Here is a 19803-nt window from a genome sequence, read left to right on the forward strand (position 1 = left end):
GTTTTCCCAGAGGAGCTCCCAGCATCCACTGCAGGAATTCTCTGCGTGGCATGTTCCAGGAATGGGTTCCGGGAGGGCCTGGGGTGGGTGGGCTGACATAACGACCTCTGAACAGCTTGTGCACACTGCTATGTGCCAGGTACCCAGCTAGAACCTGAAGATAAAATTGCCAAGCTCTGAATCCTCATAGCTAGAAACTCAGAAATAATTCTGCAATTAAAACTTGTGATTTGGGTGCTAGAAATTAAAATTAAAAAAGTATGCTCAGAGGGATCTGCTTCAGATGGGCAGCTGTGCAGGTGGGCAAGACCCTGAGGAGCGAGGTGTGAGCACAGGAGTGAGGTGAGAAGCTGCTGGGTGCAGGCAGAGGCAAGCAGGAAGGACTCCTGGGAGAATGGCCTGGCGGTTGGATCTCTAGACCTGCTGGATCTAGCCGGAAAGCTGCAAGGTTGGCGCAGGCCTGTGCAGGCTGGCTGGGCTCATTGAAGGCAGCGGGTTGGGACTCTGCTGATGGGGCTTTAGGGCTGGAGAAGGTGACCCTGGAGGACACCAGGAGCTCAGGGGACCACCCCCAGGGCTCTCTGGCTGTCCTGTGTTTGGGGAGCATCTCCTGATGGGGCAGAGTTCCCCCAGGGGCCAGCGAGCACTCTGGCGTGTGGAGCCTCCATGCTTCAGCTAAGGGGCCGGCTCCCTCTTGGGCAGGGCTGATCTTGGGACCAAGAGAGGAGGAGCCCGGCTCTGCCACAGAGGTGCCTGGGGCACAGGGGCCACCAGGCCATACATTTATGGGTGCAATGTCTTCAAGGTTGGGAGGCCACTGCGGAGCCTGGAAGGAGAGCTCTGGGCGGGCTTCAGGGTTCTTCCTGCTGAACTGCCCACCCGCTGGGGTGGGCAGGTGAGGGGGCTGCTGGAAGGGGCGTTACGTGTGCAGCCTCTGACGCCAGGACTCCGCCCTGCAGCTCTGGCTGAAGCTTCATGTGTGCGCCATGAGTCCAGCATAATAGTCATGTGTGAGGTCAGTTTTTTAAATTCAGCATGTGGTTACTGGCGGGAGTAGGGGCAGGGAGGGCAGGGCAGGCTGCCCCCGGCCACCAGGTTCAGGGAGACGAGTGAGCTCCGGTGCTGCTGCCCTGAGCGACCGGATGGAACGCTCACCACACCCTCCGGCATTGACGGGCCGGCCTCGTGTCCAACTGGGACTTAAACACAGCCTGTCCCGCATCAAGCCGCCCCCTTCCTCTTAGCAAGTGCAGTTCCCATGTTCTTGCGGATTGGGTACAAGAGACTCTGTACCCAAAACAAACAAAAATCGTAAGGAAGGAGTTTACTCTTCCTTAGAGCACGTCCTGAGACGTTCTGATCCTCGCGTCCCGTTTCCAGATGTGGGGACGGGAACACAGAGCCGAAGCTATACGAGGGGCAGTGGCCTACGGTGAGTTGGTGGCAGATTGTTTGGGGGCCGAGTCACGGGGAGCAGAGCAAGGTAGTGGCATCACGTTTCTGAGAGACTCCCCGGAGGCTGGAGGGAAGCTGGCTTCGGAGGGGCTGGGGTCTGTGACACCCAGGGTCCCCTCGGCTCTGTGGCCTCAGCAGACCACATGCAGCAGGTCTTGCTCCTGGATGCTGAGGCCAGGCCTTCAGATCGGAGGGCGGTCAGGGCGCTCCGGCAGAGCACACGGCTCTCTCTTCTCCACCGGTTCCTTCCACTTCAAGTGAAGGAGAATCGTCCTCAGGAGACCAGCCGCTGAGATAGAGCTGAATGTTTCTGGGAGCGGCGAGCCCGCCAGGGCAGCCATTGGTAGGGGCCGGGCCCAGCTGTGCAGAGGGACAAGTCCAGGTACCGCCTGCGTGTGTGTCAGCAGGTTTCAGGGCGAGTGAGGTGTTTCCGTGGCACGCGTAAGTGATCTATGCTAGACGGCCAGAGTGCCCGGCCCACCTCCCCTGCACACCTGGCTCAGCGCCCAGGGTCCGTCCCAGGGAGGACGGAGCGTTTCCCACCTTTCCCTGCCCCACCTCACCCTGCGCTCTGCACGCCTGCAGGGAAGGCAGGCTGGACTGAACTCCAGACCCGTCTCCTCCGTGCCAGGCTTCCCCGCTGGCCTGAAGGCAACACCCCAGACCCAGGAGTGCAAGGCTGCGTCTGCTGGCTTTCCCACGATGGCCCTTCATCCCGCGCCCTTTCCCAGTGCTGCTGCTGCTCCCAGTACGCACCAGAACCCTGTGTCTTCCCCAGCCTCCCCTCCTGCCCCAAGGCAGAGGCTTTAGAAGCACTTCCCTGAAGCGGAATTGCTGGGGTGGCAGGTGATGCTCTGTCCCACCTGAAGCCATGCAGCCAAGCCCCTGTCCAGACGTTAGAAATCGGGACACCCCAAGACCCAACGGGCCTCGGGAGCGCAGAGCTGCAGCTCAAAGCAAGGCAGGTGGCCTAGGGGAAAGAGCCTCATGCACGACCTGCTCGAGGGGTGATTGACAGGATGGGAGGCGGTGTCCCCAGCCACCGTGCGCCCACGTCTTCTGTTCGCCAGGAGCCAGGGGGTCTGCACGGGCAGACAGCTTGGAAAGCCAGCCACAGGGCGCAGAGTCTCCTTGGGTGGGGGTCCATCTCTGTGCACCACCCCCCCCCCCCCCCGTGACGCCAGGAAAGCGGATCTGCTAGGCTCACTGTGGAGACAGGTAGGGGAACTTGGCAGCCGGTGAGCCCCCTGTGAGTGTCCCCTCAGGTCGCCGGCAGCTCTGGCTCTGCCGACTTGGGGTTCACATACTCTGACACCGATGGCAAACACTTGGGTTCCTCCTGGCAACTCATCTTGAGCACCAAGGAGACTGAGGATGCTGTCTTCATTTACTATTTTGTTGTGTGTGTGGGTCCTGGGGATTGAACCCGGGGTGCCTTAACATGGTGCCACATCCCCAGCCCTTTCTCATGTTTTTATTTTGAGTGAGGGTCTCACTAAGGTTCTTAGGGCCTTGTTAAGTTGCTGAGGCTGGCCTCAAACTTGTGATCCTCTTGCCTCAGCCTCCCCAGTTGGTGGGATTCCAGGCAGGTGCCACTGTTCCCAGCTTATGCAGGGACACGGACTTCCAAGGACACAAAAATCATTTCCCAAGGTGGGTGAGTGGGCCTGTGGTGTTCTCAGGGCAGGTTCCCCCCCTCGCTGTTCACCTCTGATCCCTAGGTGGCTGCACACAGTGAGGACTGGTGTCCTCTCCCACACACGCAGCACAAGCAGGCGCTGGCAAGGGCTCTTCTTCTTTTTCCTGTTTTATTCTGACAGGGTTTTTGACAGCGAAACACACGGCTCTCTGATTCCATATTCTGGGGCTGGGCTGGTCTCAGCTGGTAGAGTGCTTGCCTGGCATGCACGGAGCCCTGGGCTCAACACCCCACACCACCAAGGAAGAATGAGCAGAGTCAACGGGCATCAGACAGTAACTCAGGATATGACTCTTGTATCTAGCTTGAGGCTGGACGCAGCATGCATCCGGGAGATGCTGATGGACGCCCTGAAATAATGTGCCACTAGAGGCGAACGACAGTGTTCTGTGCACTCTGTCTCTGTGTCTCTCTACCTATCAATCTATCTATCATTTCTACCTACCTATCTCCATCTCTATCTCTATCTATCTCCATCTCTATCTTTATCTATCTATGTTTCTATCTCCATCTCTATCTCTACCTCTATCTATCTATCATCTCTGTCTCCATCTATCTCTTTATCTCTCTCTCTACCTACCTGCCTACATCTCTATCATGACCTCAAAATGTGCTTTGAAGAGTAAGGGGAACTGTGCTCGAGTTGCTGCTGGTGGGAGCGCTCCATGGGGACTAAATAGGTCTCTGCCATGTCCCCGGATAGCAACAGAATGAAGCAGGTGCAGAGATGCCCTTTCTGTTTGGTTGGTGTGTGTTGACTTTACATTTTGTCTTGGGCATCTGACCTCAGGACCTGCAGGATGGTCACCGTGTCTGTCCACTGCGGAGCACTGTGCCCAGTGTGGTTTGCGAGCAGCCCAGGAAAGTCCCTTGTGCCTCAGCCTCTAAGCCTGCTCTCAGTGCACGATGGCGTGCAGGCCGCGTCCCTTCCGTGGCACGGCCAGGCTTTCCGGGTGGCGTGCGGGGTGGTCTCTGGAGTGCGTTTTGCCTTTCTATGAACCTGATTGCTGCCCGTGTCACAGTGGTCACCACATCTGTGCAGTGAGACAGGCCGCGGTCAACACGCACAGTGCCTTAACAGAAAGCTCTTGGAGCGTATGACGGACATCAATAGCATAAAGATAAATGAGTCATTAGATTCTTCGTGCTTTGTGCTAGCCAGGCAGAAATGAGTACAAAGCTCACCGGCCAGTGTTCTCTACAGACCCCTTGTCTTTGGAGCTAAGTCTGGAGGACTCATGAAGATGCCCAGGTGGGCTCAGCCAGCGGACAGCAGGGTGAGTGCTGCTGGGACTGGCAGTGGAGCCCCCTGAAGGTCGGGGACAGGAAGCGGCTCCGCACGTCCAGGGCTCAGGCGGCAGCTCGCAGGCAAGGCCCTGGAGGGACACGAGCACCCGGGAGCCTGCGAAGGCCTTGTGAGCTGGCGCTGCGCCCCACGCACACGGGCCCCTCCCTGGCCCGTGTTGGTCGCTCCACAGGGCGCGCATCTCCATGCCAGGAGCCCTTCGGCAGGACGGCCTTCTTCCTCCCCACAGCCCGCCAACGGCGCTCCTGGGGTGCCGTGACGTGTCCAGGAACACAACGAAGATGCAGAGAGCCGGGCGTGACGGAGCCTGCTCTCTTACCAGGGCCTCCACCATGCTGGCCGCGTCCCTGCAGGCAGCAAGGAACCAGGGCTGCCGGCACGCGGGAGGCCCACGCCCTGGCTCTGCGGCGTCCTGGTGCCAGGACTCCAGTTACAGGCCATCCTGATAAACAGCACGGGAGAGAAACTCTGGGAACTCAGCCGAGAGAGCCAACCTGAGGGTTTAGGGAAAGACGTGGCGGCCAGTTTTGAACCCTAAGAGGGTGAGCGAGAGAACTCTGCAGAGTGGACGCAGGCCCTGGGGAGCGACCCTCCGCTGCAGTTGCTTTCTAGAGGCCGTGGTGGGTTTGTCTGTGTGTTTGCCGATGTCCGGCCTCGGTGTCTGCTAGGGGAAGTGGCTGGGGCAATGGTTGGGGCAGTGGCCGCGTTTAGCAGGCCTCCCCCACCCAGGTGCTGCAGAACTGCCCGGGTCGCCAGGTTCACATGCTTGGCGTGTCCACAGGGGCTCAGTCGTGCACGAGCAGGCGGGGGCTGGCGGTGTGGTGCACAGGAGTATGCCGGGTGGGAGGCGCCAGGTCTGCACACGAGAAGAGTCTCCTCCCCTCTTTCCTTGGAGTTCTTAGACATGGCAGCCTGGCGCTCAGCATCCCCTGTCGGGGCTGGAAAGACAGGGACTGTTTTAATTGCTTGGTCTCCTTGTTCCGTCCTGTGGAACCCGATTTCGGTCTCTTCTGTTAATGGGTCCGGTGCGCCAAGAGCAGGCAGGGCCTTGTGGCTCGGCCTCCGCCCAGCTCCCTGCCTTCCGTCCGCACTACGCTCACCCCCTTCCCAGCGTGTGACGTTCACTTTGTCTGCTGTCCCATGAGCGCCACACATAGATTCTGGATCAGGGCACTTGACGTTTTAAATTCTCTTACACTGAGCAGACATTTGCCTTAAGGAGGAACCTTTGAGCTGAACTCTGACCCTCCACCGGGGCTGTGCTCTGGACCGTGCTCACCCAAGTCCGCGGTCCTGGAAAGGTGGTTTGGGCTCACCTCCTGGGTGCCGTGTTCTGTTCTGTGACACAGGCGGCTTGTGCAGCCCTGCTCCCAGATCGCCTTCCTGCCCTCTGACTGGCCACGTCCCCTCTCCATTTCCATTCCCAGGCCTGGGCTGCCCTCCTGCCGGTTCCTCAAGAGCAGCGACCACACTGGAGCCGTTCTGAGCGGCCGCTGCGCTGCGTTCCAGAGCCTCTGCCGGCTGCTCTGTGCCCTGGACCCTGGGAACACAGCGCCTTTCGGAGAGCTTGCAGCGCCACCGTTCCTGTAGGATCCCAACACATTCACGCTGGAAGACGGACGCTGGCCAAGACGGGGAAGGCTCATTCTCGGACGCCCTCCGTGTGTCCTCGAGCTGTGTGGGAGACCTGTGGGCCACAGACAGGTTCCACCGTCAGGAGAAGGTCAAGAGAGGAGTGATGTGGGGCGCCAACCACAGTGTGCTCTCTGGGTTTGTTCTGCTGGGCTTCTCCGATCGGCCGCGGCTGGAGCAGGCCCTCTTTGGGGTCATCTTGTTCCTTTACCTCATGACTCTCCTGGGGAACTCTGCCATCATCCTGGTGTCCCGCCTGGACCCCAGGCTGCACACGCCCATGTACTTCTTCCTCTCCCACCTCTCCCTGCTGGACCTCTGCTTCACCAGTGGTATCCTTCCTCAGCTTCTGGTCCACCTGCGGGGCTCAGATAAGTCCATCTCCTACGGTGGCTGCGTGGTCCAGCTCTGCGTCTCCCTGGCCCTGGGCTCCACGGAGTGTGTCCTCCTGGCCGTCATGTCCTACGATCGCTACGTGGCCGTCTGCCGCCCGCTGCACTACGCTCTTGTCATGCACCCCCGGCTCTGCCACTCCCTGGCGGCCGTGGCGTGGCTCAGCGGAGTGGCCACCACCCTGGTGCAGTCCACTCTGACCCTGCAGCTGCCCTTCTGTGGGCATCGCCGCGTGGACCACTTCTTCTGTGAGGTCCCTGTGCTCATCAAGCTGGCCTGCGGGGACACCACTTTCAATGAGGCTGAGCTGTTTGTGGCCAGCGTCCTGTTCCTGGTGCTGCCTCTGTCCCTCATCCTGGTCTCCTACGGCCACATCGCCCAGGCAGTGCTGGGGACCAGGTCGGCTGCTGGCAGGCGCAAGGCCGTGGGCACCCTGCTCCTCCCACCTGCTGGTGGTCACCCTCTTCTACGGGACCATCATATTCATGTACCTGCAGCCAGCCCGCAGCCGCTCCAGGGACCAGGGCAAGTTCGTGTCCCTGTTCTACACGGTGGTGACGCCCACGCTCAACCCTCTGATCTACACGCTGAGGAACCAGGAGGTGAAGGCAGCGCTGAGGAGGGTCCTAGAGAAGGTTCTGGGGCTGAGTGGTGCGTGATGGCCAAGCAGTGGTCAGCGCCTCCGTGGTAGCATCCTGTGATAGGAAGCTGGTGTCCTCCGTACGAGCAGCACCCTGTGCCATCTTCTCTCTCACGTACCCTGGAACACACGTCCCCAGTTTGCCGACGCTCAGCCTTGGGGTGGCGGGGACCCTTCCGTTCCCTGGGCCTCAGGGACTTCCTGTGAGACGCAGGTTCACGTGGCCCCTGTGAGACGCCCGTGAATGCCGGCTTTGCCAGACCGAGATGAGCGTGGGCATGTCGGATTTCAGACCAGCCGGCCCCTGAAGACACAGGGGGTCTCCCCGCCCTCCCGTGTTCCAGGGGACGGGGCCCCTCGTTTACCAGGACGTGGCTGAGATGGCTGCACACGGGGGTGGGCTGTCCTGCGGCCAGTCCTCACTGCGCCCAGCAACTCACCTGCTGAGGTCAGGTAAGAACTGGGAGAGGCAGAGGCAGCCCACAGGCCAGGGCCTTCGTCCAGGTGATGGACAGGGTCAGCCAGGCCGGCTTGGCTGTGCGCAGGTCTGATGAGGGGTTGGAAGGTTCAGGCTGTCCACTGAGAAAGCCTGGAGCCCGCTTCCCAAGGAACATGCGGTTGCGTGACTTCGCTGGCCTGCGTGGCGGTGTCAACCTGAGCTCCCAGACTGCTCTGCAACTGCTTCTGCCACAAAACACGGCTCACCTTTCCAGGACGCTTCCTCCAGGTAGAGCTCCCTCCACCAAGAACCGCCCCGCCAGCCGCCGACGCTGGCCCCCTGGTCCCTCCGATGCCCTGCGCTGGAAACACTCTCCTTCTGGAAATGAAGGCCGTTGGGTCTCGACCGTGTAAATGTGTGAGCACAGGGTTCCGTCCTTTCCCTTCACTGAAACAGACATCAGGGAGCACGGCGTGCTTACCACACTCAGACCAACGCAGCCGCGGGGCAGCGCGTGGTGCAGGGGTCGGAGGCCGACTCTGCTGTCCACTCAGGGAGGACAGAGGTCAAATGGTGGGAGTGTCTGAGGCCGACTCTGATGTCCACTCAGGACAGAGGTCACATGGTGGGAGTGTCTGAGGCCGACTCTGATGTCCACTCAGGACAGAGGTCACATGGTGGGAGTGTCTGAGGCCGACTCTGATGTCCACTCAGGACAGAGGTCACATGATGGGAGTGTCTGAGGCCGACTCTGCTGTCCACTCAGGACAGAGGTCACATGGTGGGAGTGTCTGAGGCCGACTCTGATGTCCACTCAGGACAGAGGTCACATGATGGGAGTGTCTGAGGCCGACTCTGATGTCCACTCAGGACAGAGGTCACATGGTGGGAGTGCCTGAGGTGGACTCTGCTGTCCACTCAGGACAGAGGTCAAATGGTGGGAGTGTCTGAGGCCGACTGTGCTGTCCACTCAGGACAGAGGTCACATGGTGGGAGTGTCTGAGGCCGACTGTGCTGTCCACTGAGGGAGGACAGAGGTAAATGGTGGGAGTGTCTCAGGCCGACTGTGCTGTCCACTCAGGACAGAGGTCAAATGGTGGGAGTGTCTGAGGCCGACCCTGCTGTCCACTCAGGACAGAGGTCAAATGGTGGGCGTGTCTGAGGCCGACTCTGATGTCCACTCAGGGAGGACCGAGTTCAATGGTGGGAGTGTCGGAGGCCGACCCTGCTGTCCACTCAGGGAGGACAGAGGTAAATGGTGGGAGTGTCTCAGGCCGACTGTGCTGTCCACTCAGGACAGAGGTCACATGGTGGGAGTGTCTGAGGCCGACTCTGCTGTCCACTCAGGGAGGACAGAGGTCAAATGGTGGGCGTGTCTGAGGCCGACCCTGCTGTCCACTCAGGGAGGACAGAGGTCACATGGTGGTAGTGTCTGAGGCCGACTCTGCTGTCCACTCAGGACAGAGGTCACATGGTGGGAGTGTCTGAGGCCGACTGTGCTGTCCACTCAGGACAGAGGTCAAATGGTGGGAGTGTCTGAGGCCGACTCTGCTGTCCACTCAGGACAGAGGTCAAATGGTGGGCGTGTCTGAGGCCGACTCTGATGTCCACTCAGGGAGGACCGAGTTCAATGGTGGGAGTGTCTGAGGCCGACTGTGCTGTCCACTCAGGACAGAGGTCAAATGGTGGGAGTGTCTGAGGCCGACTCTGGTGTCCACTCAGGACAGAGGTCACATGGTGGGCGTGTCTGAGGCCGACTCTGATGTCCACTCAGGGAGGACCGAGTTCAATGGTGGGAGTGTCGGAGGCCGACCCTGCTGTCCACTCAGGGAGGACAGAGGTCAAATGGTGGGAGTGTCTGAGGCCGACTGTGCTGTCCACTCAGGACAGAGGTCAAATGGTGGGAGTGTCTGAGGCCGACTGTGCTGTCCACTCAGGACAGAGGTCACATGGTGGGAGTGTCTGAGGCCGACTGTGCTGTCCACTCAGGACAGAGGTCACATGGTGGGAGTGTCTGAGGCCGACTGTGCTGTCCACTCAGGACAGAGGTCACATGGTGGCAGTGTCTGAGGTGGACTCTGCTGTCCACTCAGGACAGAGGTCACATGGTGGGCGTGTCTGAGGCCGACTGTGCTGTCCACTCAGGACAGAGGTCACATGGTGGGAGTGTCTGAGGCCAACTGTGCTGTCCACTCAGGACAGAGGTCAAATGGTGGGAGTGTCTGAGGCCGACTGTGCTGTCCACTCAGGACAGAGGTCACATGGTGGGAGTGTCTGAGGCCGACTGTGCTGTCCACTCAGGACAGAGGTCACATGGTGGGAGTGTCTGAGGCCGACTGTGCTGTCCACTCAGGACAGAGGTCACATGGTGGCAGTGTCTGAGGTGGACTCTGCTGTCCACTCAGGACAGAGGTCACATGGTGGGCGTGTCTGAGGCCGACTGTGCTGTCCACTCAGGACAGAGGTCACATGGTGGGAGTGTCTGAGGCCAACTGTGCTGTCCACTCAGGACAGAGGTCAAATGGTGGGAGTGTCTGAGGCCGACTGTGCTGTCCACTCAGGACAGAGGTCACATGGTGGGAGTGTCTGAGGCCGACTGTGCTGTCCACTCAGGACAGAGGTCACATGGTGGGAGTGTCTGAGGCCGACTGTGCTGTCCACTCAGGACAGAGGTCAAATGGTGGGAGTGTCTGAGGCCGACTCTGGTGTCCACTCAGGACAGAGGTCACATGGTGGGCGTGTCTGAGGCCGACTCTGATGTCCACTCAGGGAGGACCGAGTTCAATGGTGGGAGTGTCGGAGGCCGACCCTGCTGTCCACTCAGGGAGGACAGAGGTCAAATGGTGGGAGTGTCTGAGGCCGACTGTGCTGTCCACTCAGGACAGAGGTCACATGGTGGGAGTGTCTGAGGCCGACTGTGCTGTCCACTCAGGGAGGACAGAGGTCACATGGTGGGAGTGTCGGAGGCCGACCCTGCTGTCCACTCAGGGAGGACAGAGGTCAAATGGTGGGCGTGTCTGAGGCCGACCCTGCTGTCCACTCAGGGAGGACAGAGGTCACATGGTGGTAGTGTCTGAGGCCGACTCTGCTGTCCACTCAGGACAGAGGTCACATGGTGGGAGTGTCTGAGGCCGACTGTGCTGTCCACTCAGGACAGAGGTCAAATGGTGGGAGTGTCTGAGGCCGACTCTGCTGTCCACTCAGGACAGAGGTCAAATGGTGGGCGTGTCTGAGGCCGACTCTGATGTCCACTCAGGGAGGACAGAGGTCAAATGGTGGTAGTGTCTGAGGCCGACTCTGCTGTCCACTCAGGACAGAGGTCACATGGTGGGAGTGTCTGAGGCCAACTGTGCTGTCCACTCAGGACAGAGGTCAAATGGTGGGAGTGTCTGAGGCCGACTGTGCTGTCCACTCAGGACAGAGGTCACATGGTGGGAGTGTCTGAGGCCGACTGTGCTGTCCACTCAGGACAGAGGTCACATGGTGGGCGTGTCTGAGGCCGACTCTGATGTCCACTCAGGGAGGACCGAGTTCAATGGTGGGAGTGTCGGAGGCCGACCCTGCTGTCCACTCAGGGAGGACAGAGGTCAAATGGTGGGCGTGTCTGAGGCCGACCCTGCTGTCCACTCAGGGAGGACAGAGGTCACATGGTGGTAGTGTCTGAGGCCGACTCTGCTGTCCACTCAGGACAGAGGTCACATGGTGGGAGTGTCTGAGGCCGACTGTGCTGTCCACTCAGGACAGAGGTCAAATGGTGGGAGTGTCTGAGGCCGACTCTGCTGTCCACTCAGGACAGAGGTCAAATGGTGGGCGTGTCTGAGGCCGACTCTGATGTCCACTCAGGGAGGACAGAGGTCAAATGGTGGGCGTGTCTGAGGCCGACTCTGCTGTCCACTCAGGACAGAGGTCACATGGTGGGAGTGTCTGAGGCCAACTGTGCTGTCCACTCAGGACAGAGGTCAAATGGTGGGAGTGTCTGAGGCCGACTGTGCTGTCCACTCAGGACAGAGGTCACATGGTGGGAGTGTCTGAGGCCGGACTGTGCTGTCCACTCAGGACAGAGGTCACATGGTGGGCGTGTCTGAGGCCGACTGTGCTGTCCACTCAGGCAGAGGTCCATGGTGGGAGTGTCTGAGGCCAACTGTGCTGTCCACTCAGGACAGAGGTCAAATGGTGGGAGTGTCTGAGGCCGACTGTGCTGTCCACTCAGGACAGAGGTCACATGGTGGGAGTGTCTGAGGCCGACTGTGCTGTCCACTCAGGACAGAGGTCACATGGTGGGAGTGTCTGAGGCCGACTGTGCTGTCCACTCAGGACAGAGGTCACATGGTGGGCGTGTCTGAGGCCGACTCTGATGTCCACTCAGGGAGGACCGAGTTCAATGGTGGGAGTGTCGGAGGCCGACCCTGCTGTCCACTCAGGGAGGACAGAGGTCAAATGGTGGGAGTGTCTGAGGCCGACTCTGCTGTCCACTCAGGACAGAGGTCACATGGTGGGCGTGTCTGAGGCCGACTGTGCTGTCCACTCAGGGAGGACAGAGGTCACATGGTGGGAGTGTCTCAGGCCAACTCTGGTGTCCACTCAGGACAGAGGTCACATGGTGGGCGTGTCTGAGGCCGACTCTGATGTCCACTCAGGGAGGACCGAGTTCAATGGTGGGAGTGTCGGAGGCCGACCCTGCTGTCCACTCAGGGAGGACAGAGGTCACATGGTGGGAGTGTCTGAGGCCGACTCTGCTGTCCACTCAGGGAGGACAGAGGTCAAATGGTGGTAGTGTCTGAGGCCGACTCCGCTGTCCACTCAGGACAGAGGTCACATGGTGGGAGTGTCTGAGGCCGACTCTGCTGTCCACTCAGGACAGAGGTCACATGGTGGGCGTGTCTGAGGCCGACTGTGCTGTCCACTCAGGGAGGACAGAGGTCAAATGGTGGGAGTGTCTGAGGCCGACTCTGGTGTCCACTCAGGACAGAGGTCACATGGTGGGCGTGTCTGAGGCCGACTCTGATGTCCACTCAGGGAGGACCGAGTTCAATGGTGGGAGTGTCCGGAGGCCGACCCTGCTGTCCACTCAGGGAGGGACAGAGGTCAAATGGTGGGAGTGTCTGAGGCCGACTGTGCTGTCCACTCAGGACAGAGGTCACATGGTGGGAGTGTCTGAGGCCGACTGTGCTGTCCACTCAGGACAGAGGTCACATGGTGGGCGTGTCTGAGGCCGACTGTGCTGTCCACTCAGGGAGGACAGAGGTCACATGGTGGGAGTGTCTCAGGCCAACTCTGCTGTCCACTCAGGACAGAGGTCAAATGGTGGGAGTGTCTGAGGCCGACTCTGCTGTCCACTGAGGACAGAGGTCACATGGTGGGAGTGTCTGAGGCCGACTGTGTTGTCCACTGAGGGAGGACAGAGGTCACATGGTGGGAGTGTCTGAGGCCGACTGTGCTGTCCACTCAGGACAGAGGTCAAATGGTGGGAGTGTCTGAGGCCGACTGTGTTGTCCACTGAGGGAGGACAGAGGTCACATGGTGGGAGTGTCTGAGGCCGACTGTGCTGTCCACTCAGGGAGGACAGAGGTCAAATGGTGGAAGTGTCTGAGGCCGACTGTGCTGTCCACTCAGGGAGGACAGAGGTCACATGGTGGGAGTGTCTGAGTCCGACTGTGCTGTCCATTCAGGGAGGACAGAGGTCAAATGGTGGGAGTGTCTGAGGCCGATTGTGCTGTCCACTCAGGACAGAGGTCACATGGTGGGAGTGTCTGAGGCCGACTCTGCTGTCCACTCAGGGAGGACAGAGTTCAAATGGTGGGAGTGTCTGAGGCCGACTCTGCTGTCCACTCAGGACAGAGGTCACATGAGGGAGTGTCTGAGGCCGACTCTGGTGTCCGCTCAGGGAGGACAGAGGTCAAATGGTGGGAGTGTCTGAGGCCGACTCTGCTGTCCACTCAGGGAGGACAGAGGTCAAATGGTGGGAGTGTCTGAGGCCGATTGTGCTGTCCACTCAGGACAGAGGTCACATGGTGGGAGTGTCTGATGTGGACTCTGCTGTCCACTCAGGACAGACCTCAAATTGTGGGAGTGTCTCAAACCGACTGTGCTGTCCACTGAGGGAGGACAGAGGTCAAATGGTGGGAGTGTCTGAGGCCGACTGTGCTGTCCACTCAGGGAGGACAGAGGTGAAATGGTGGGAGTGTCTGAGGCCGACTGTGCTGTCCACTCAGGACAGAGGTCACATGGTGGGAGTGTCTGAGGCCGACTGTGCTGTCCACTCAGGGAGGACAGAGGTGAAATGGTGGGAGTGTCTGAGGCCGACTGTGCTGTCCACTCAGGACAGAGGTCACATGGTGGCAGTGTCTGAGGTGGACTCTGCTGTCCACTCAGGACAGAGGTCAAATGGTGGGAGTGTCTGAGGCCGACTGTGCTGTCCACTCAGGACAGAGGTCACATGGTGGGAGTATCTCAGGCCGACTGTGCTGTCCGCTGAGGGAGGACAGAGGTCAAAGTGGGGGAGTGTCTGAGGCCGACTGTGCTGTCCACTCAGGGAGGACAGAGGTCAAATGGTGGGAGTGTCTGAGGCCGACTGTGCTGTCCACTCAGGACAGAGGTCACATGGTGGGAGGGTCTGAGTCCGACTGTGCTGTCCACTCAGGGAGGACAGAGGTCAAATGGTGGGAGTGTCTGAGGCCGACTGTGCTGTCCACTCAGGACAGAGGTCACATGGTGGGAGTATCTCAGGCCGACTGTGCTGTCCGCTGAGGGAGGACAGAGGTCAAAGTGGGGGAGTGTCTGAGGCCGACGCTGCTGTCCACTCAGGGAGGACAGAGGTCAAATGGTGGGAGTGTCTGGGGCCGACTGTGCTGTCCACTCAGGGAGGTCAGAGGTCAAACGGTGGGAGTGTCTGGGGCCGACTGTGCTGTCCACTCAGGGAGGACAGAGGTCACATGGTGGGAGTGTCTGAGGTGGACTGTGCTGTCCACTCAGGGAGGACAGAGTTCAAATGGTGGGAATGTCTGAGGTCAACTCTGCTGTCCACTCACGGAGGACAGAGGTCAAATGGTGGGAGTGTCTGAGGCCGATTGTGCTGTCCACTCAGGACAGAGGTCACATGGTGGTAGTGTCTGAGGTGAACTCTGCTGTCCACTCAGAATAGAGGTCAAATTGTGGGAGTGTCTCAGGCCGATTGTGGTGTCCACTGAGGGAGGACAGAGGTCAAATGGTGGGAGTGTCTGAGGCCGACTGTGCTGTCCACTCAGGACAGAGGTCAAATGGTGGGAGTGTCTGAGGTGGACTCTGCTGTCCACTCAGGACAGAGGTCACATGGTGGGAGTGTCTGAGGCCGACTGTGCTGTCCACTCAGGGAGGACAGAAATCACATGGTGGGAGTGTCTGAGGCCGACTGTGCTGTCCACTCAGGACAGAGGTCAAATGGTGGGAGTGTCTGAGGTGGACTCTGCTGTCCACTCAGGACAGAGGTCAAATGGTGGGAGTGTCTGAGGTGGACTCTGCTGTCCACCCAGCACAGAGGTCACATGATGGGAGTGTCTGAGGTGGACTCTGCTGTCCACTCAGGACAGAGGTCAAATGGTGGGAGTGTCTGAGGTCGACTCTGCTGTCCACTCAGGACAGAGGTCACATGGTGGGAGTGTCTGAGGTGGACTCTGCTGTCCACTCAGGACAGAGGTCACATGGTGGGAGTGTCTGAGGTCGACTCTGCTGTCCACTCAGGACAGAGGTCAAATGGTGGGATTGTCTGAGGCCGACTCTGCTGTCCACTCAGGACAGAGGTCACATGGTGGGAGTGTCTGAGGTGGACTCTGCTGTCCACTCAGGGAGGACAGATGTCAAATGGTGGGAGTGTCTGAGGCCGACTCCGCTGTCCACTCAGGACAGAGGTCAAATGGTGGGAGTGTCTGAGGTGGACTCTGCTGTCCACTCAGGACAGAGGTCACATGGTGGGAGTGTCTGAGACGACTGTGCTGTCCACTCAGGACAGAGGTCACATGGTGGGCGTGTCTGAGGCCGACTCTGCTCTCCACTCAGGACAGAGGTCACATGGTGGGAGTATCTGAGGTTGACTGTGCTGTCCACTCAGGACAGAGGTCAGCTGTTGGGAGTGCCCATCTCAGTGGGCGGACGTGGTAAAGGAGACGTGAGTGACGCTGGTCTCCAGACCACATTCACAGGCAAACCTGTCGCTTCTCCTTTATGGCACTTGGAACATGCATGGTGGGCTGTTTTCAACGGCCCATTTGATATCACAGTGCTATGATATGACCCCTGAACTTGCTCAGGGGTCACTCTGAATTCTTTCAGCGTCCGGTCACGAGCTCAGGGACTCAGGATCCATCTTTGGAACTTGGTGACCTTGGTTAAGTGATTCGTGCTCGGTGAGTGTTTCGGTGCCTTGATCTTTATTTCGCTTGTGTTTATGGATTCTTGCTTTGTGGTTACAATGAGGCTTAGAAAACATCTTTTGTACAAATCATTTTGAAATGAGGGTAAGCTAACATAACCACAAATAAAATAAAAAATAACAAAAAACTACAGCAGAAATACACCATCAAACTCCAATGCGGCCCTCCACTACCCACCGCTCGCGTTCGTGATTCTCCATCTTGCGACCTCTGTGTGGCTGTCTTGACATAGTAACGCACTCATCACTTTCTTAACTGTTTGGGTTTCAGTCTTAACCCTGAGGATGGCTCGGGTGCCCCGCTCACAGTGTTAGAGCGGTATGAATCCCGGTGTGCTCCTGCTCATCACGTCTTTCTGTTGGAGGAGTCCCTTTTAGCACTTCACGTATCAACATCTCGTGAAGATCACAACTGCAATGTAGCTTGCAAGACTCTCACTTCACTCTTCAGGACAGACATGAACTGGAGGAAGACGAGGGATGGAATGAGGTGTTCCTCGCACCTGGACCCATGATAAAGCGAGGTGGCCACACACAGAGAACAGACTCAAAATCAAAGGCTGAAGTGAGACAGGAGTTATAGAATGACCGAAGGGCCAACTCGGCAGGAGGAAATAACGGTTCTAAATTCCTTCGCCCCATGTCGAAGCACAGGATTGCAGAAGGCACACTCAAAGATGCAGGGGAGACGTGCTCCGATGCACTGTTGGAGGGTCCTGGACCACCCCTGCTTCAGCAGTGGGCAGATCAACCAGGTGGAATCCCCAAGCAGCCACAGGCCCCGTCGCACCTGGACCAAACCAGGGCAAGACACCAGGGAACAGCCCGTGCACGCTGCCAGGCTCGGTCTCCAGGTAGACCACACCATAGGCCTGAAACAAGTCTCGACCTACTTTTAAAAGTTGGAACCATATCAAGCAACTTTTCTGACCACAATATAACAAAGCTGGAAATCAATAACAAGAAAATTTTTTGAAGCTCTGCAAATCCATGATAATTAAACAACCTACTTTGGGGAATAACAAATGGATCAAGAAAGAAATCAAGAAGGAAATTTGAACAGTTCTCAAAAAACAAAATAAAACCAGAAACACAACAAGTGTCCCTCAACCTCTGGGATACAGAAAAATCTGTAAGAGGGCACTAAGAGGGGTTCCATAGCGATCTATGCCCACGTCAAAAAAGAAGAGAGGTCGTACAGAAGCAACCTTCGCTACATCTCAGGGAGACCCCAAATCAGTGAAGGAAACAAACCATAACGGTCAGAGCAGAAATAAACGAAACGCAGACTCAAAACCAACCAAACATCAACAGGGGGAGAATTAGTTCTTCAGACAGAAGCCAGACACACACGCCCGGGGCCAGACGGGGCCAGACGGGGACAGGGGGCCAGACGGGGCCAGACGGGGACAGACAGGGACAGGGGGCCAGACGGGGCCAGACGGGGACAGATGGGGACAGGGGGACAGACGGGGCCAGACGGGGACAGGGGGCCAGACGGGGCCAGACGGGGCCAGACGGGGACAGGGGGCCAGACGGGGCCAGACGGGGCCAGACGGGGACAGACGGGGACAGGGGGACAGACGGGGCCAGACGGGGACAGACGGGGACAGGGGGACAGACGGGGCCAGATGGGGACAGGGGGCCAGATGGGGCCAGACGGGGACAGACAGGGACAGGGGGCCAGACGGGGACAGACAGGGACGGGGGCCAGACGGGGCCAGACGGGGCCAGACGGGGACAGACGGGGACAGACGGGGGCAGATGGGGACAGAGCGTAGACGGCAGAACAGTCAGGCGGGCAGGGGAGCCACACCCGACCCCAGAACAGGAGGGGCCGCAGGGGTCACTGGCGGCCGCGCCAACAGGGAGATGGCCTTGGAGAAAGGGACAGGATCTGGACTCAGGCGCCAGAGCGAGAGCGAGTCAGAGACAGTCCCGCTAACGGTGGTGACGCTGGCTGGGCATAAACGTGCTCCACTCAGCAGAAGGTGCAGGCCCAGCACCCACAACTGAGTCCTGCTGAACATTCAAGGAACTGATGCCAAATGCTGGTTCTTCTCAAAGTATTAAAAGGCAACCCCGAAGCAGAGGGAAATGCGCCAAGTGCACTCGGAGAGGACATCGCCACCCTGGTGCCGAACCAGACAAGGACACGGAAAGGGAAACTGCAGTGGCGGTCCTCGGGAGGACGATGCAGGCCTCCTGGGAGCACCACAGCTGGACTGCTCTCTCCATCTCCAGAGGGTGAGTGGGGACCCGCAAGAGAGGACTGCGAGCTCGCCATCCCTGCGGCACCGCCAGAAGCCCAGGGGGAAGGCGCGGAGCACGTCAGCGGGTGCTGCCTGAAGACAGTGTGGAGCGTCACTGGCCACGAATCCTGCAGTCTGCCACCTGCGGCGGTGTGGATGGAACAGAGACCACCACCATCCTGGGAGGAGAATCAGCCAGGCACAGAAGACATCGCGTGAGCTCCCTCGACATGGGACGTTAAAGGCTGGCCTCCAAGAGGCTGAGCAGCACGATGGGCCCAGAGGCCAGGTGGACGGGGGTGGGCAGGGAGTGGGGAGTCATCGACGGGCACCGTCAGGTCCTACTGTGCTGCGCACAGTAGGGAGCACGTGGGCCACAACTGGACAAGAGGGAAGAAGGGCTGTCGGTGTCTTGGCCCGAGAGAAACCAAGCCTGCTCAGGAGAGAGGCTCGCCGTCTGCCCAGTTCTTAAGCTACCTGTGATTCGCGGGCACCACCCACCACGAGCTGTTTTTTGTATTTTATTTGTATTTAGTTATTTATTTGTATTTTTTTTGTGTGTCAGTTAAGAAAAGGAAATTAGTTTAAAAATAAAAAGAAGGGTTTTCAAGATGGCGGCCTAGAGGGTGGCTGCATTTCATGTTGCTCCAGGACTCAGGATTCAAAAGAGGAGATATTGAGAGACTTGGGACCAACTCAAGCCGAGTGAGTCTCTCCCGTTGGGGAGGCGTCCCGGATGGGACGGTGGTCCCGGAACGCAGGAAACTTCGTGAAGTAGAGCTGCCGGCGAGACGCCCCTCCCCCCGCTGGAGCAGTGAACTCGGACAACTGGGAGCGTCGTAGAGGAGTCAGCTCAGCACAGCGCTGGGACTCGGAGCCACCACTGGGACTCGGGCGGCTGCCCCAGAGGAGGAGCGGCGAGGAGAGCTGTGTGGACTCAGAGCGACCACCCCTGAACACCGGGGACCTACCTGGAGGAGGGGGAGGAGGAGTGTGGCCGCTTGGATTCGGAGTGGCTATACCAGAGCTACAGGCAGTTGCCAGAGGAGGAGCTGCGTGGCGAGCTGTTTGGACTCAGACCACTTCTGAACCCCGGGGCCTGCCCGGAGGACTAGGAGGAGGAGGAGGAGGAGCGCGGAGGGTCCTTTGGACTCGCAGTGACTGCATTAGAGCTCCAGGCGGCTGCTCAGAGGAGGAGGCGAGTGGTGAGTTGTTTGGACTTAAAGCGACCGCTCCTGAACACTGGGGGGCTGCCTGGAGGAGAAGCGCGGTGGGTCGCTTGGTCTCGAGTGGCCGCACCAGAGCTCCGGGCGGCTGCCTGGAGGAGGCGTGCAGCAGGTCACATGGATTCAGAGCGACTCAGAGTGACTCACAGTGACCGCTCCTGAACACCCGGGGGGCTACCTGGAGGAGGAGGAGGAAGGGGGCGGGTCACTTGGACTTGGAGTGACTGCCCAGGGCTACGGGCAGTTGGCGGGAGGAGGAGGCTCGCAGTGAGTTGCTTGGACCCCTAGTGACCGCACCAGAACACTGGGCGGCTGCCCGGAGGAAGAGGTGTGTGGCGGGTCTCTGGGACTCAGAGC

The 19803-nt window shown here is 59.1% G+C and overlaps 1 protein-coding gene and 1 long non-coding RNA gene across 3 annotated transcripts in view; one reads left to right on the forward strand and one right to left on the reverse strand.

The window, feature by feature from the left end:
• The window catches only part of LOC306663292, a 726016-nt gene that overhangs the window by 399283 nt on the left and 306930 nt on the right, over nucleotides 1-19803 (reverse strand). The window lies entirely within an intron of this gene.
• Nucleotides 6199-7144, forward strand: LOC306663310 (olfactory receptor 2G2-like; the record flags this gene model as incomplete). Its single annotated transcript, XM_079143723.1, is given in 2 exon segments — nucleotides 6199-6918; nucleotides 6920-7144. Coding segments are annotated over 2 exon segments (945 nt in total).

Source organism: Sciurus vulgaris (assembly GCF_902686455.1).
Source record: "Sciurus vulgaris genome assembly, chromosome: 6".
In the NCBI taxonomy this organism is placed as follows: Eukaryota; Metazoa; Chordata; class Mammalia; order Rodentia; family Sciuridae; genus Sciurus; species Sciurus vulgaris.